At 46.3% G+C, this 18,652-nt stretch overlaps 1 protein-coding gene across 1 annotated transcript in view; it reads left to right on the forward strand.

The window, feature by feature from the left end:
* Positions 1–18,652, forward strand: part of CACNA1A (calcium channel, voltage-dependent, P/Q type, alpha 1A subunit) — a 196,294-nt gene that overhangs the window by 26,386 nt on the left and 151,256 nt on the right. Inside the window, 4 exon segments of the mRNA XM_011994944.1 lie at positions 10,391–10,494; positions 11,761–11,876; positions 13,329–13,385; positions 15,909–15,998. Of these exon segments, the coding sequence (XP_011850334.1) occupies positions 10,391–10,494; positions 11,761–11,876; positions 13,329–13,385; positions 15,909–15,998 (367 nt within the window).

Here is an 18,652-nt window from a genome sequence, read left to right on the forward strand (position 1 = left end):
TGTGTGTGTGTATATATATATATAATCAACTTAAAGTTTTCCTTAATAAACATTTCTCTCCTTTTCTCCTTTGGTGAATGTCAAATAATGAAGCAGCAAAACTATGTTTAGTTAGTGATCATAAATGCATGTCCCTGGCTGGGTGTGGTGGCTCACACTTGTAATCCCAGCACTTTGGGAGGCTGAGGCAGGAGACCATAGTTTGAGGCCAGCAGTTGCTTGAGGTTTTTTAAAAAGACATGAAGAGATGAGGGGAGCCATGAAGGTATCTCAGGGAAGAGGAGCCCAGGTAGATGGAAGAGCCCTCAGGCAGGCTGTTCCTGGCATTTGTGAGGATACGTGGCTGCCCAGGTGTCCAGAGGGGAGTGAGTGAGGATGAAGGAAGGAGCTGATGAAGGAAGGTGATAAAATACTTCATGGATCGGCCAGGCATCGTGGCTCCCACCTGTAATCCCAGCACTTTGGGAGACCAAGGCGGGTGGATCACGAGGTCAGGAGTTCCAGACCAGCCTGGCCAACATGGCGAAACCCCGTCTCTACTAAAAAATACAAAAAAGTTAGCCAGGTGTGGTCGTGCACACCTGTAATCCCAGCTACTTGGGACACTGAGACTCGAGAATCGCTTGAACCCAGGAGGTGGAGGTTGCAGTGAGCTGAGATCACCCCACTGCACTCCAACCTGGGTGACAGAGTGAGACTCTGTCCCAAAAAAAAAAAAAAAGACTTCATGAACAGACAGCCTATATAATGTATGATCCAAACCAGGGCAGTTTTGAGAGTGAAAGGGGAAAAAGAGGACTGAAAAAATAATTAACAGGCCTGGCATGATCTAAAACGGGTGTAAAGTGGGACACACAGCCTCCCTCATGGTCACCGTCAGACTTCCGCCTTTTCACGGTCAAATCCACCCCCATGTTTATCCCATATACTGGAGAATTGGGTGTTCTCCTGAGCTGAGTTTTTTGTGTTTTTTTGTTTGTTTGTTTGTTTCAACATCCTGTATACTTTTTCTGCATGAACCGTGCTCAAAAAAATTAGAGGAAAATAAACCATAAAACAGAAGGCACTTAAGGATTTTGCTGGGACTCAGCCATTCATTTGTTTGATGAGTATTTATGGAGCGCTTTCTAAGCACCAGGCGCCACCAGCAATACTGGGATGAATCAGTAACAGCCCTTACCCTTGGAGCTCTCTTGGGCCCATATACACTTAAAATACTATGCAAGTACAGAGAAGGGGTGAAGTGGGAAAAAATCAGTCAGTTGTAAGCCAGAATGACGGGTCTAATCCCACCCATGCCATCTGCACCCTGTGTGATCCAGGCACATCACATTGCCTCTCTCAGCCTCAGTTTCTCCATCCACCAAGGCACGGAAGTGGTAGGAATCGAGGCAGATATGGGGAGTATTTCATCAGCCGAAAAGACTTAGCTGATGTGACCATAATTCTACCTTCTGCCTCTCCTTTCCCAGAAAAATAGCTTAATCATTTGGATTTGGGATAAACACACTTCCTGTCTGTGTTTATTATTTAAATGATTCACCAAACTGGGCGTGGTGGCTCACCCCTGTAATCCCAACACTTTGGGAGGCTGAGGAGGGCAGATCGCTTGAGCCCAGGAGTTCGAGACCAGCCTGGCCAACATGGAGAAACCCCGTATTTACTATAAAAAAAAAAAATACGGAACAATTAGCTGGGCATGGTGGTGCGTGCCTGTAATCCCAGCTACTTGGGAGGCCGAAGTACAAGAATCACTTGAACCCAGGAGGCACAGGTTGCAGTGAGCCTAGATCGTGCCACCACACTGCAGCCTGGGTGACAGAGTGAGACTGTGTCTCAAAAAAATGAATAAATAAATAAAATGATCCACCAACAGGAACCCCAGGAACATTTGTATTGACTATGCAACTAATGCTTAGCAAGCACCTACTATGTTCCTGGTGCTGATCTGGACACTGGGATTAAGACAGGAAAATTTCTACCGTCGAGGAGCTGATGTTCAAGATGACAATCTTGAAGTGCGTAAGTTGACAAGATGATTCAGACAGTGGAACGTGCTGGGTAGAGAATGAGATGTCTGGCTGAGCTGCAGGAAGGGGCAAGTCCTTTTGATTGAGAGGTCCAAGAAGGCTTCTCTGACGGGGGCACAGTGGATCTAAGGGTTGAGTGATAAGAAGAAATTGGCCAAGCAAAGACCTAAAGGCAGAGTTGCTCCAGGCAGAGGCTCAGAGGACAGAAATAATTGACTGATTGTGATCTTGAACTTGACCTTTCTTCTGCTAACTTTGGGTTTGGTTTGTTCTTGCTTTTCTGGCTCCTTGAGGTACGTGTTGGGTTCTTACTTTGTAGTTTTGTTTGTTTGTTTGTTTTGTTTTTTTACTTTTTTGAGACAGAGTCTCACTGTGGTGCCCAGGTTGGAGTGCAGTGGCGTGATCTTGGTTCACTGCAACCTCTGCCTCCTGGGCTCAAGCGAACCTCTCACTTCAGCATCCCCAGTAGCTGGGACGACTGGTGCACAGCACCACACCCAGCTAATTTTTTTTTATTTTTATTTTTTAGAGACGGGGTCTCACTGTGTTGCCCAGGCTGATCTCAAACCGCTAGCTCAAGAGATCCTCCTGCCTCAGCCCCCTAAAGTGCTGGGATGACAGGCGTGAGCCACCACATCTGGCCTCTATTTTTTGTGATGTAGATATCTGATACTATAAACTTCCCTCTTAATTGCTTCTTGGCCCTTTAGCTAAGGTCAAGTGTAAACTTCCCTCAGCACTGCTTCTGCTGCATCTCACAAGTGTTGGTGTGTTGTGTCTCTGTTTTCATTCATTTCAAAAAGTTTTTAAATTTCCATCTTAATTTCTTCACTGACCCAATGGTCATTCAGGAGCATGTTGTTTAATAGCCATATATTTGCATCGTTTCTGAATTTTTCTTGGTATTGATTTCTAGTTTTACCCCAGGGTAGTCCGAGAAGATACTTGACAGAATTCCAGTATTTTAGAATTTGTTGAGACTTGTTTTGTGGCCTAACATGCGGTCTGTCTTGGAAAATGTCCAGGTGCTGATGAGAAGAATGTATGTTCTCCATCAGACATACAGGAGACAGACACTTTCTCACCTGCCTCATGGGATCCATAAAAGAGTCAATCAGAAGTTGGCATTTAAGAAAGACCAGAAGGAGGCTGGGTGGGGTGGCTCATGCCTGTAATCCCAGCACTTTGGGAGGCCAAAGCAGGTGGATCACTTGAGGTCAGGAGTTCGAGACCAGCCTGATCAACATGGTGAAATCTCGTCTCTATTTTAAAAAATACAAAAATTAGCTGGGCATGGTGGTGGGTGCCTGTAATCCTAGCTACTCAGGAGGCTGAGGCAGAGAATCGCTTGGACCCAGGAGGTAGAGGCTGCAGTGTGCTGAGATCACACCATTGCACTCCAGGCTGGGCAACAGAGCAAGACTCCATCTGAAAAAAAAAAAAGGAGGTGAAGGAGCAAACTATGGAGATATCAAACTGTATCAATCTGGCTGGGTGTGGTGGTTCATGCCTGTAATCCCAGCACTTTGGGAGGCTGAGGCAGGAGGATCACTTGACTCCAGAAGTTCGAGATCAGCCTGGGCAACATAGAGACCCCCTCTCTACAAAATATAAAAAATTAATTAGAAAGATGTATTGGTCAGGGCAGCCAAGTTATGCTGCAGTAACAAACATCCCCAAAGCCTCCATGACTTTTAACAACAGATGTATTTCCTGCTCATGCTACATGTCCAGTGCAGGTTGGCAGTGGGGAAGAAGGGGGGCTCTGTTCAGTGTAGTCACTTGGGACCTAGTTAATCACCTAGAACATTGCCATTTGCTCTTCCAGAAGGGAAAAAGGAATGCCAGAAGGTCCTACACTAAAAATTCACTGCTCTGGCTCCAAAATGATAGCTATTTCCACTCACTCCTCATTGACCAGTGCTTAGCATGTCCTCAGCCAACCCCAAAGGGACCAGGAAGGACCATCCCGCCATATTGCTGGAAATATTTGATGGCAGCATTAATGGGGAACAGTGTTCCAGGCAGCGGAACTCTTTGCGCCCTTGGAAGAAAGACAAGGTGATCTCTCGAGCACATCCTTCCCAGTATTATTAATGAATTTAACAAATGAGCAAGCCATCCTCCCCCACTCTCCTCCCTGAATCCAGACTTGTGCATATCCCTCCCTTTACTTGAACTGCCAAAGAAGAGATGAGAACCAGGAGAGGAGATCTGTGACCCCATCTTTGCTGATGAATTATCGTAGAACAGCCATGGCATCTCCAGTCTTTGTGCTTGCAAAATGTACTTTTCATTTTGCTCCTGAGCAAAATCCACCCACCCCCACCCCCGAACCAGGGAAAGCCATCTCCTAATCCAAAACTGCACCCAGCTTTCCACCAGTTTCTTCCCTGTGAATTGTTGAATCCAGAGTATGGAATTGAATAATTGAATGAGTCTGGAAGAGAAAAAGTGTCTCTAAAATCAGGCAGCAGAAGCCCACTCCCCAGAGAGGATGGTGCAGATGAGAATTCAGGAGGGAATTTGGCTTGGGGTTGACGATCTGAGCTATGCAGGGAACTTGGACCCAACTCTCAATCATTCAACAGACACCACTTATTGAGCACCAACTGTGTGCCAGATGTTGTCCTAGGGGGCTGGGAATACAGGAATACAGCAGGGAACAAAAAGGACAAAGCCCCTCCCCCTTGTTGAATGGACATTCCAGCCAGGAAGACGAGAGAACAAGAGAAATAAGTAAAGTGTATAAGTGGTGAAATGCAAAAGGGAAAAAAGAAACAGGAAGTGGGGACCAGAAATGAGGGATGCAATTGTAAAGGGCCATCAGGGGAGGCCTCCCTCAGAAGGTGGCATTTGAGTAAAAAACCTGAAGGAGGTGAGGGGGAACCATGTAGCAGTCTCAGGGAAGAGCATTCCAGGCAGGGGGAACAGCCTGTGCAAGGGCCCTGAGGTAGGACTGTGCTTGGCATGGTTGAGGAACTGCAAGGAAGCCAGGTGGCTGGAACGGAGTGAGCAAGGGAAAAGGGGAGGAGATAAAAGCAGAGAGGTGGGAGGGTTGGAGGCCCCCTCTGCCATTTAGTAGCTGAGTGACTTCATTTATTTCCCGTAGCTTGCATAACAAAGAACCACAAATACAGTAGCTGAAAACAACAGAAATTTATTTATTCTCTCGCAGTTCAGGAGGCCAGGAGTCCACAGACCATCAAGGTCAGATGGGCCATGGTGCCTCTGAGACCTGGTCTCAAGTCCCTTCTTGCCTCTCTCGTAGCTTCTGGTGGTTTGCCAACAATCCTTGGTGTTCCTTGTCTTGTAGACACATCGCCCTAATTCCGCCTTCATCTCCATTTCACATGACCTTCTCCCTCTGTGCAAGGCTATCTCTGTGCCCAGGTTTCTCCTTTTATTATTATTTATTTGTTTGTTTATTTATTTATTTTAGAGACAGGGTCTTGCTCTGTCTCCCAGGCTGGAGTGCAGTGGCGCAATCATAGCTCACCGCAGCCTCAAACTCCTGACCTCAAGCAATCCTCCTACCTCAGACTCCTGAGTAGCTGGGACTGCAGATGTGAGCCACTGCGCTCTGCCCAGATGTCCCCTATAAAGAAACCCGTCAGGTAGGATAAGGGTCCACCCTAATGACCTGATTTTAACTTGATTCCATCTGCAAAGACCCTATTTCCAATTCGTAGGTACCAGGGGTTGGGACTTCTTCAATGCATCTTTCTGCGGGGACCAACTGCAACCCACAACAGAACTGTGGGCATGTAATTTGACCTCTCGGCCAGGCGCGGTGGCTCACACCTGTAATCCCAGCACTTTGGGAGGCCGAAGTGGGTGGATCGCCTGAGGTGAGGAGTTCGAGACCAGCCTGGTCAACATGGTGCAACCCTGCCTCTACTAAAAATAGAAAAATTAGCTGGGCATGGTGGCAAGCACCTATAATCCCAGCTACTTGGGAGGGTGAGGCAGGAGAACTGCTTGAACCCAGAATGTCCAGGTTGCAGTGAGCCAAGATAGCACCATTGCATTTCAGCCTAGGTGACAGAGTGAGACTCCATCTCAAAAAAAAAAAAAAAGATCTCTCTATGCCTCAGTTTTCTCACCCGGCAGGGTGGGGATGAGTATGTACCCACTCCTGGGGTTCATGAGAGGATTAAATGAGCTCAAAGAGTCCAAACCTCCATGTGTGTCTGTTGTGGTGCTGGGTAGCGTGTCCTGTGCCCAGAGGTCCCCAAGCCTGTCGGGGACCCGGACAAGGGCAGATTCGGGTCTTGTTGGCAGCATCTGAGATGGACGGGCTGCCTTGGCATGGAAGGGCCTTGGCTGCTTTTCCCTGTTCAGTCCTGTCCCTCTCCCCCATCCTCCACCCTGTCCCTGTCATCTGAGCCTGCTCCTCGTGACGGCTCACAGTCTCCCTACTGGTGGCCAGTGCAGAGTTTCATTCCCTGGGCTATATTTAGCCCTGAGAAATGGGAACGAGAAGCCCTCAGCCGCCACAGTGACAGAGAGAGAAGCACAAAGCCAGTGCTGCCTTCTGTCCAGCCATGGTTCTGCTGACTCGGTTCTTTCTCCCAGAACCTTCCAGAAGCGAAGCATTGGCATTTCTGGGCCTGTTAAAACAAAGATGTGGGCTGGTGGCTGGCACGTTCATTGTCCCCGGAACCTGTCTGTGTCCATGATTAAAGTTGGCTTGGTTAGTTTTATTTTCAGGGCTTTTTTTTTTTTTTTTTTTTTGAGGATCTGTGGCAAACCCACATGACATAAAATTTACCATCCTAATTATTTTTTTAACTTTTTAATATTTTTTAATTGACAAGTCATAATTGTACTTATTCATGGGGTACATAGTGATGTTTCAATACATATAATGCATAGTGCTCAGATTGGGGTAATTAGCATATTCATCTTCTCAGACCTTTATTGTTTCTTTCTGTTAGGAACATTCAAGCTCCTCCTTCTAGCTATTCGAAACCATTAATATACTGTTGCCATCCTAACCATTGTTAAGGATACAGTTCTGTGACATTAAGTATAATACATTCACATTGCTGTGCAACTATCACCACCATCCATCTCCCAAACGTTTCCATCTTCCAAATGTAACTCTGTCCCCGCTAAACGCCAACTTCCTGTTCCCCCTCCCCCAGCCCTTGGCACCCACCATGCTACTTTCTGTTTTTATGATTCTGACGACTCTAGGGACCTCCTATAAATGGAATCATACAGGATTTTCCCTTTTATGACTGGTTTATTTCACACAGCATAATGCCCTCAAGGTTCACCCATGTTGCAGCACGTATCAGTATTTTCTTTCTTTTTAAGGTAAAGTTGACTATTAAAAAAAAAAAAATTTTGCCGAGCTCAGTGGCTCACGCTTGTAATCCCAGCACTTTGGGAGGCTAGAGCAGGCGGCTCAGGAGGTCAGGAGTTCAAGACCAGCCTGACCAACATGGTGAAACCCTATCGCTACTAAAAATACAAAAATTAGCCAGGTGTGGTGGCGGTCACCTGTAATCCCAACTACTCAGGATGCTGAGGCAGGAAAATTGCTTGAACTCAGGAGGCAGAGGTTGCAGGGATCTGAGATCACGCCACTGCACTCCAGCTTGGGTGACAGAGCGAGACTCCATCTCAAAAAAAACAAAAAAAAAAGTTTTAAAAATTGAAGTAGAATAAACATACAGAAAAATCCACAGATTATAAGTGAAGAGTTTGATTAATTGTCACAAACTAAACACACCCATGTAACCAGCCCACAAATGAGGAAACGAACCTTCTCGGCCCCAGAAGCCTCCCATCATATCCAGTTCCTAGTCACTACCTCCCCGCAAGGGTACCCCTACCAGGACTTTGAGCATCATTCACTAGTTTAGCCTGTTTTTGTATTTTGCGTAAGTGAAATCTTACATGTATGCTGTTTTCTGTCTGGCTTCTTTTGCTTGGCATTAACTTTTTAAGATCTCATGTGACCTGTGACATTGTTCATTGCATGTATCCTCTGTCTCCTGTTGATAACAATGTGGATTGTTTGCAGTTTGGGGCTATGATGAATACCACTGCTATGAATGTCCTTGTGTGTGCTTTCTGTTGGGTAACTATTCAGAATTACTATCTAATTGTAATGATCTTGGATAGGTAACCATCCAAGAATTACTGGGTCTTGGCAAAGGTACATATGGTCATACACTGCATAATGGCATTTTGGTGAACAACAGATCAAATATATAACAGTGGTCCCATAATGGACCGAATATATAACAGTGATTATCACACAGTATTTTTACTATAGCTTTTCTGTTTTTAGATATTTTTAGATACACCATTGAGTTACAGTTGCCTACAGTATTCCATAGAATAACATGCTGTACAGGTTTATAGCCTAGGATCAATAGGCTAGACCATGCAGCCTAGGTGTGTAGTAGGCTATAACATCTAGGCTTGTGTAAGTACACTCCATGATGTTTGCACAACAAAAAGACCTAATGACACATTTCTCAGAACATATGCCCATTGTTAAGCATGACCTAATCACTCTTAGTATAGAAACTCTCAACACCAATTTTTCAAGTAGTTGTACCATGTGTTGTGGGTTTTATTGTCTCACCCCAAAATTCATATGTTGAAGTCCTAACCCGCAGCACCTCAGAATGTGACCTTATCTGGAAATGGATTCATTGCACATGTAATTGTTAGGTTGGTGCAAAAGTAATTGCAGTTTTAAAACTGCATAGTAGCCAAAATGAGATCATTAGGGTGGGCCACAATCCAATATGATGGTGTCCATATAAAAAGGGGAGATTTTGGCACAGAGACAGGCACACACAGAGGAAGAATGCCATGCTTAAACAAAGGCAGAGATCAGGATGATGCCTCTACAAGCCAAGAATCAGCAAAGATTGCCAGCAAATCGCCAGAAGCTAGGAGAGAGGGATAAAACAGATTCTCTCTCACAGCCCTCAGAAGGAACCAGCCCTTCTGACACCTTGATCTTGGATCTCTGGCCTCTATAACTGTAAGACAATAAATCTTTGTTGTTCAAGCCACCTAGGTTGTGGTTCCTTGTTACAGCAGCCACAGGAGATGAATACAGCATGGTACCCTCCGATTGGCAGGTTATGAGGGTTCCAGTTGCCCTACAGTCTCACAGACACCTAGTAGTAATGACGTCATCTTAACTTCTTTCTCATTTTAGCCTTTCTCCTAGGCAGCAGCAGTGTCATATATGCTTTTAAAGGTGGGCTTTTAAAGCCACTCTTGAGAGCCTGCATTCTGCAGGTGTCACAGGGTGATCAACCATTGAACGGCTGCCCCTGCCCTGACAGCTGGAGGCAAGGCTTCCCAGCACAGAGGTTAAGCCCATGGACTCTGGGGCCCAGCTGGCTAGTTCAAATCGCATGTCTATTACTGAATAGCTCTGTGACCTTGGGCTGATGATTTTGTCTTTCTGAGCCTCAGTTTCCTCAATGGTAACATGGACATTATAACATAGAGGCATCATGAGGATTAAATGACGAAGTGCGCTAACATACATAATGTGCTTAGGAGGGTGCCAGCACACCATAAATACTCTGTAAGTGCTGGGTTTTATCATTCTTTTCTCTCTCTCTGTCTCTCTCTGTCTCTCTCTCTCTCTCTCTCTCTCTCTCAGTGCTGGTTTTTATCATTCTCTCTCTCCTTCTCTCTCTCTGTGTCACACACACACACACACACACACACCTCTCCTTGATTTTCTTCCCCTCATATTACTTCCTTCTTGCTATAGCGTTCTGTTTTCTGTTTCAGACAGTATTCTATTTGTGGACTTTTTTCCCCTTGAAAATTGAACTGAAACTTCTGAGAATTTTTTGTGATTGACATTAAGGCTGCAAGGAATGCAGCAGGGAGATACTTAAGGAAAAGGCTCATGGGCCATCTGTCTGGCTTGGTGATTTCACCAGGTCATCAGACCCTGTGGTCATGCATCTCCTCTAAGGGGAGTCTGTGACTGTGTTGGAAGAAGGGAAGGAACCAGGGATTAATTAATCCATTTCAGTAGGTTTTGTGTTTTGTTTTGTTTTCTTTTTCCTTCTCCTCCTGGACTCTGGTCTGGGAAGTCCTCTTGTGTTTCTTACTCATTCCTAGGTCAATTATGTTATGTGAGGACAACATAATTAAGAGAGAGCTTTTCCCTTTGGATGTTTTCTCCAGAAAATGTTTCTCCATTTCACCCTCTGGGATGCCACAGCCCCAGAACTCCATGAGCCAAGAACATTTAAGACAGAGCCACAAGAGAACAAGAGCTTCCCCATCCCTCACCTGTCAGGTTCTATCTGAGTCCCAGTCAACTCTCACCTGCTTTCCCTCCTCACACCCTACAGAGCAACGATGCCTCAGGGAACACTTGGAACTGGTTGTACTTCATCCCCCTCATCATCATCGGCTCCTTTTTTATGCTGAACCTTGTGCTGGGTGTGCTGTCAGGGTAAGTCTCTGCTACTTCCCACCCCATCCCACTCACTCCTCTTTGCCAACTTCTTCCCAAGGACAGGCCATTGAAGCTTTGTTTTCATTCACTAGACAGAGAAAAGGCTTCTCCCCTTGTTTGGGTTACCAGACTGTTATTAGCAAGCCATGTACAGGTGCAGAGGTTGTGTACTGCTAGGGGTGCCCAGTAAGGGAGTTCATATGGGCTTTACTTTCTTTACATTTTTTTTAAAAAACCAGTAGTTTGGGTTTACTTCTCCCCCATTTTCCAAATATAAAATCATAGCATATGCTCTAACAGTGTATTTTCCTGACCCATATTATCCTCTATCCCCAAGAGTTTTTTGGCTTAATCATAAATGGGCTTCATTTTTCTTACCATAAGAAGTCTGGGCACTTGTATGGTGGTTCCATAGCACCATCAGCAACCCCAGATTCTTCCAGCTTTCCATTCTGACATCTTTACCAGAGGCTTCCAATCTCATGGATACCTCATGGTCCTAAGATGGCTGCTGCATGCCCTCAAGATGGCCACTTCATGTTCCAAACAGGAAAAGGAAGAAGGAAAACAGGAAGAGGTGGGACCTATGGCAGAGAAGCCAACCTGCTGTAGGGCTTATTGGTCTAACTTAAAAGAGGGCTGAAATAATTATTAGCCAAGAGTATGAAGAGAATGAGAATGAGGTATGCAGCCAGTGGTGGTTGGCATGGCATGGTTTTATCCTTTCATTTTTTTTTTCTTTTTTATTTTTTATTTTTTTTAGAGACAGTGTCTAGCTTTATTACCCAGACTGGAGTATAGTGGGGCAATCATAGCTCACTGTAACCTAGAACTCCTAGGCACAAGCAATCCTCCTGCCTCAGCCTCCTGAGTAGCTAGGGCAACAGGTGTATGCACCATGCCCAGCTAAATTTTTTATTTTTCATAGAGATGGGGCCCACTATGTTGTCCAGGCTGGTCTCAAATTCCTGGCCTTAAATGATACTCCCATCTCGGCCTCACAAAGGGCTGGGATTACAGACATGAGCCACTGTGCCTGGCCTTTTTCTTTACCTAGGCTCAGTTGTTGGGAAATGTGTGAAGCTGGCAGAAGCACCCATCGCTATAATATCCCAGTCTTTTCCCAGAAGACCTGACTCCTCCTGTTGAAAACTCCTAACCTCCAGAGACTTCTGAATCCCCAAACACTCACACACACACACACACACACCTTTCCTAACATTTTCAAAACAGCCATACTCTGGCTTTTCTATGCTTCTGCAGGGAGTTTGCCAAAGAAAGGGAACGGGTGGAGAACCGGCGGGCTTTTCTGAAGCTGAGGCGACAACAACAGATTGAACGTGAGCTCAATGGGTACATGGAGTGGATCTCAAAAGCAGGTGAGGCCCTTTCATCCTGGGGCCCAGGGATGGAGATCCCAGGCCACGGAGCACAAAGAGAGTCATGCAGTTTGGAGAAGGCTAAGCTGGGAGGGTCGTGACGGGAGGAGAAAGAGAACCTGAATTGGTAGTCCCAAATTTTATCAACAAGAATCCGGGGTCTGATATGAAAAAGTCTAGGATGAAGCCAGGATCTGACATCACATTACTTGAATTCTGAAATCAGACGTTGGTTTACATCCCGGCCCTGCCACTTTTTACCCGTGTGCTACACATCCCTGTACCTCCGTTTCCTCAGCTGTTACATGGAGGCGATGATAGTGCCTACGCCATAGTACTATTGGAGTATTTAGTAAAATAATCTCAGCTAAGTCACTTGGGGAGAGCAGTGCCTGATACACGGTAGACACATATTTATTTGTTCAGCAATTTAATAAACATTTAGGGAGTACCTGCTGTGTGCCAGGCACTGATCTAAGCACTGAGGATATGGGAGTAAGTAATACACACCAAATCCCTGCCCTCAGAGCTCAGATATTCTAGTGAGAGAGATAAAACAAACAAATACATGTCATATTGGGAACTCCCAAATTCAGAGAAGGAAGATAAAAGACTAGGAAGATAAAACAGAGTAGGAAGTTGGCGGGCGCAGTGGCTCACGCCTGTAATCCCAGCACTTTGGGAGGCTAAGGCGGGGAGATTTCCTGAGGTCAGGCATTCGAGACGAGTCTGGCCAACATGGTGAAACCCAGTCTCTGCTAAAAATTTAAAAATTAGCCAGCCATGGTGGCGCATGCCTGTAATCCCAGCTACTCGGGAGGCTGAGGCAGGAGAATTACTTGAACCCAGGAGGCAGAGGTTACAGTGAGCCGAGATCACACCACTGCACTCCAGCCTGGGCGACAGAGCAAGACTCCGTGTCAGAGAATAAAAAAGAGTAGGAAGTTGGAGGCAAGGTGGTCAGGGAAGGCTTCTCTAAGAAAGTACCTCTGAGTAGAGAGACCTGAAGGACGTGAAGAAGGAAGCTGTGGGGACGTCAAGGGAAGGGGCATTCCAGGCAGAGGCAACAAGTACAAAGGCCGTGAGCTCAGAGCGTATTTGAGACACAGCAAGGAAGCCAGTGCAGGTGAAACGGAGTGAGAGGTGGGAAGAGTCGGAGGAGAGGAAGACAGGAAGGTGATGGAGATCAGATCAAGCAGGGGCTTATAAGCTGTGGTGTGGATATTGGTTTTTATTTTGTGCGAGGTGGGGGGAGAATGTTGGCTTTTGCCACTGTGGCGGAGGTGGGACTTGAGGTGAGAAAGCACCCAGCAGCATGTTTTTTGGCTGGTTGAGCTGTCATCATCAGCCAGGGGAGAATGGGGGTGGCCGGGCTGACCTTTCTCCTTCCCGGTCCAAGAGAGAACTCATCCTCCAAATGCGGGAGCTTAACTCTGTGCTCTTCCTCTTCAGAAGAGGTGATCCTCGCCGAGGATGAAACTGACGGGGAGCAGAGGCATCCCTTTGATGGTAACCGCTCTGAACCCACCTCGGGGGTGGGTCCCAGGGGAGAAGGGAGAAGCTGTGGTGGGGGGTCGGGGGAGAGCAGGTGACTGGTTCTAAGGATCCTCCAGCGGGTGGACGTTCCTCCTGGAGGGATTTTAGGACTTCCATGCGGAGTTTCTCTATTCTGGCCTCCACTTTTTTGTTTTAACCATGGACCTGGTTTTTTCTGCTTTGTGCCTTGGTTTTTCTCACCTGCAAAATGGGTATGATATAAACAATACCCTAGATCGTGAGATTGTTTCTCAGAATGATATTCATTATGGCAAAATAACACCTAGGATAGGGTCAGAACGTTTCTGCTTGCTAAATAAATAATAATCCCACCAAAAATCCAGTTTACTGTGAAGGGCTGCTGTCTCCCATGTCAGAAACTTAACCAGACAGAACCATGACTGACTTTCTTTTTTTTTTCTTTTTTCTTTTTTCTTAAATTGAGACAGAGTCTCGCTCTGTCACCCAGGCTGGAGTGCAGTGGCATGATCTCACCTCACTGCAACCTCTGCCTCTCAGGTTCAAGCAATTCTCCTGCCTCAGCCTCATGAGTGGCTGAGATTACAGGCATGTGCCACCATGCGTGGCTAATTTTTATATTGTTGGTAGAGATGGGGTTTCGCCATGTTGGCCAGGCTGGTCTTGAACTCCTTGCCTCAAGTGATCTGCCCACCTCGGCCTCCCAGAGTGCTGGGAGTATAGATGTCAATTCATGGTCCCCTGGAAACCTGAATATGAAAGGAGGGACCATTAAAAACGGGTCCAAAAACCCAACCTGCCTAGCATAGCTGGGAGTCAGGGGACAGACTGTAAGAGTCACTGTGTATCCAACCTGGGGCTTCATGAAAGTAAAGCTTCCTAGAGTTTAGAGATAGGGCTGGATGTGGTCTGTCCGTGGCTCACACCTGTAATCCCAACACTTTGGGAGGCCGAGACAGGAGGAACACTTGAACCTGGGAGTTCAAGACCAGCCTGAGCAACACAGTGAGGTTCCGTCTCTACAAAAAATAAAAATGTAGCCGGATGTGGTGACGCACGCACCTAGGGTCCCAGCTACTCGGGAGGCTGAGGCAAGAGGATCACTTGACCCTAAAAGGTCAAGGTTGCAGCGGGCATCACTCCACTCCAGCCTGGGTGACAGAGTGAGACCCTGTTTCAAAAGGAAAAAAAAGAATTTAGAGATAGGCCAGAAGGATATGCCTGCAATATAATAATAAGAGCAATGAGAAAAATAATAGTACTCCGTGAAACACGCAATTTGTTGCTCGAGATTTATCTTCTCACACTTTAGAAAGCTGGTTAGACAGGGGCTGGGTGTGGTGGCTCACGCCTGTAATCTCAGCACTTTGGGAGGCCAAGACGGGTGGATCACTTGAGGCCAGGAGTTCAAGACCAGCCTGGCCATCATGGTGAAACCCATCTCTACTAAAAATACAAAAATTAGCTAGGTGTCGTGGCACACGCCTATAATCCCAGCTACTCGGGAGGCTAAGCCATGAGAATTGCTTGAACCTGGGAGACGGAAGTTGCAGTGAGCCGAGATCACACCACTGCACTCCAGCCTGGGCGACAGAGCGAGACTCTGTCTCAAAAAAAAAAGAAAGAAAACTGGCTAGACAGGGCGATGACTTTTGATTTAAAATCCCAGGGATTTGAGGGAAATAAAAGAACTGGCACTCTGTCCCAGAAGGTTATAAAATGAATTTTACTGTTTTAGCTGGGGAGGGGAGATTACCCATGGGTTGCCTAAATCTTGTTATTGGAAGTCTACACCTGAACTTACTGTCTGCTATGGAGCCCCTAGGGGTATATAGCTTGAATACTAGGGTAGAATCCCAAAATTGCAGCCTGCCTAGCAAGTATGCTACTGGTCAAGGGGTGGACTGTTTTCATAAGAAAGTTAGGTTTCTTAGAATTTAAAAATAGAGGCTGAGTGTGGCAGCTCACGCCTGTAATCCTAGCACTTTCGGAGGCCAAGGCAGGCAAATCACTTGAGGTCAAGAGTTTGACCAGCCCTGGCCAACATGGCAAAATCCCATCTCTACTAATAATACAAAAATTAGCCGGGCATGGTGGTGCACGCCTGTAGTCTCAGCTACTCAGGAGGCCGAGGCAGGAGAATCGCTTGGACTCGGGACGCGGAGGTTGCAGTGAGCCAAGATCACATCACTGCACTCCAGCCTGGGTGACAGAGCGAGATTCTGTCTCAAAAATAAGTAAATAAATAAATAAATAAATAAACCAGAGGGAAAATAGTGGCCGAGGGCCCAAACCTGGAGTCAGACTGAACCCGACTAGATTCTTGTCTTTACCCCTTTAAGCAAAGTGATAGTGCCACCTTGAACCTCAGTTTACACATCTGAAAAATGGGTATACTATTAGTTCCTGTGAGAACAGTTGCCGTGAGAGTTAAATCCAAGGACACACTGTGTCCGTATGGTCTGTGTTGCAAAAAGGGTAACGTCTTTTTCTCTTGCCATGTTTCCATTGTTGGAGCTCTGCGGAGAACCACCATAAAGAAAAGCAAGACAGATTTGCTCAACCCCGAAGAGGCTGAGGATCAGCTGGCTGATATAGCCTCTGTGGGTGAGTCCCTTCCTCTGCCACCTATCAGTTGTTCATCACCTATCGTCCAAGAGATGGAGTGGGGTGGGGGCAGAGGGCTTGCAAACTGTGCTGCCTGGATTTGGGTCTCAGCTCCACCCCTTCCCGCCTGTGCGTGTGTCCTGGGGCAGATTACATCATTATGGGAATAACATCTGTGCCCAGCTTCTCACTGTTCGGTGGGAATTCTACTAAATGATCCCCATAAAGCATGGCGAACCGGCACCTGGGAGGGACCAAGCTCCCAGTCATGTTGGTGAATGTTTGTGACTCACTCGGGAAGTATTCATGGGGGACCTGCTTATATTAGGTGCCTGATTGCAAATAAGACACAGGCATTTGGGAGGCTGAGCTGGGAGGATCACTTGAGCCTGGGAAGTGGAGGCTGCAATGAGCCATTATTGTGTTACTGCACTCCAGCCTGGGCACAGAAAAAAAAAGACACAAATGGGCCAGTGGCTCACGCCTATAATCCCAACACTTTGGGAAGCTGAGATGAGCGGATCACCTAATGTTGGGAGTTCGAGACCAGCCTGGCCAACATGGTGAAACCCTGGCTCTACTAAAAATACAAAAACTTAGCCTGTAGTCCCAGCCACTCGGGAGGCTGAGGCGGGAGCATCACTTGAACCTAGGAAGCAGTGGTTGCAGTGAGCTGAGATCTCATCACTGCCCTCCAGCCTGGGCAACAGAGCAAGATCCTGTCTCAAAAAAAAAAAAAAAAGACACAAACCAAATCCCTACCTACATGGAGCTCGCAGTCCAGTGCAGGAAATAGAAATTAAACAGAGAATTACACAAATAAACCTGTAATGGTAATGGCACATCAGGGAGAGGCTCTGGGCTTAGTTTGCTCTGGAAGGATGGGGAGCAGTCAGGGAAGGCTTCCCGGAGGAAGTGATGTTTAAGCTGGAAACTGAAGGATGGGTAGGAGATCACCACAGTGATGGTAATAGCAGAACGAACAGTGTGAGAGGCAGGGCTCAGACCTTTGCCACCACAAGAGCCAGAGTTTGAGGAAAGAGGGAACATTTATTCTTTCCCTTCTCACTCCTCTGTCCTGTTGATTCATTGACTGGGACTATGTTGATCGTGACCTTCTAAAGTGAGAATGTATTGTTGTTGTTCTTTAATGGATCTTTGTTTTTAATGGAAGGAAAAGCATCCAGGCAGAGGAAATAAGACTGGAATAAGATTGAGGAGATAAGGAATTTAGGCTGCTTAGAAAACTGTGTGGCCGCAATTTAGAGGAAGAAAGGATGGCAAGAGAAAGAGGAAGGGAGGAAGAGAGGGAGGGAGAGAAGTGGAGGAAGGAGAGAAGTTAGCACATCCATGTTTTTCTGATCCATAGTTTCTGGTGTATTTCATATTCCCTTTTTTCACTCACCGCTAGTTTATAACCTTATTGCTGAGTTTAGGCATAATTTCCATTGCGATCACATATCTCGTAGGGTGGATACACTTGGATACACTATGGTTTGTTTAGCCATAGTTCCTTTATAGGGTGTTTGAGTTGTTTCCAGTCATTTCTCTTACGAAGAGCACTGCTGTGCACATTTACGTACAATGACTTCCCCCCCACCCTTTGGGCGTATTTCCTTGGAGATAATTATAGGATCAAAGATATTAACAGCTTTTCAACTCATTATTCAAAGAGCCATTCTGAGTTTCAAAAACATGGAGCCCATTTATAAACCCTGCCAAGTATGCATATGTTCGTGGATTCCCCACCCAGGCCATCGAATATTACCAATTTAATTTCCTCTCCCAGTTAAGTGGGTTTGTAATGAAACCTTGAAGCTTGTTTTCATTTGCATTTTTAATTTCCAGCCAAAACACGCTTTTTCTTGTAATGGAGAACTCGTTCTACTTCCAATTGTGTGTGCATCTGTTTAATCTCCTGTAAGCAAATGTCAAGAATTGGAGCGCTCAGTCGGTGCCTTGTGTATTTGATCAATTATGTCTGTCTCACGTGTTAAGTTACTTCCATTGTTTTAAAATCTGTTTTATGGCCGGGCACAGTGGCTCACGCCTATAATCCCACTGCTTTGGGAGGCCAGTGCAGAAGGATCTCTTGAGGCCAGGAGTTCAAGACCAGCCTGGGCAACATAACAAGACTCCATCTCTGAAAAACAAAATGTTTAAAAACTTAGCCAGGCATTATGGCACACGCCTGTAGTCCCACCTCCTGGGAAGCTGAGGCAGGAGGATTTCTTGAACCCAGGAATTCAAGGTTGCAGTGAGCTATGATTGTGCCACTTCACTGCAGCCTGGGCAACAGAGTGAGGACCTATCTCTAAAAAAAAATCAGTAACATTAATTCTTAAAAATCTGCTTTGTTGGCCAGGCATGGTGGCTCACGCCTGTAATCCCAGCACTTTGGGAGGCCGAGCAGGCGGACTGCTTAAGGTCAGGAGTAGGAGACCAGCCTGGCCAACATGGTGAAACCCTGTCTGTACTAAAAATTCAAAAATTAAGTGGGTGTGGTGGCGTGCGCCTGTAGTCCCAGCTACTTGCGAGGCTGAGGCATGAGAATCGCTTGAAACTGGGAGGCGGAGCCTGCAGTGAGCTGAGATCATGCCATTGCCCTCCAGCCTGGGCAACAAGAGTGAAATTCCATCAAAAAAAAAAAAAAA

This window comes from Mandrillus leucophaeus, unplaced genomic scaffold (genome assembly GCF_000951045.1).
Source record: "Mandrillus leucophaeus isolate KB7577 unplaced genomic scaffold, Mleu.le_1.0 Scaffold463, whole genome shotgun sequence".
NCBI lineage: Eukaryota > Metazoa > Chordata > Mammalia > Primates > Cercopithecidae > Mandrillus > Mandrillus leucophaeus.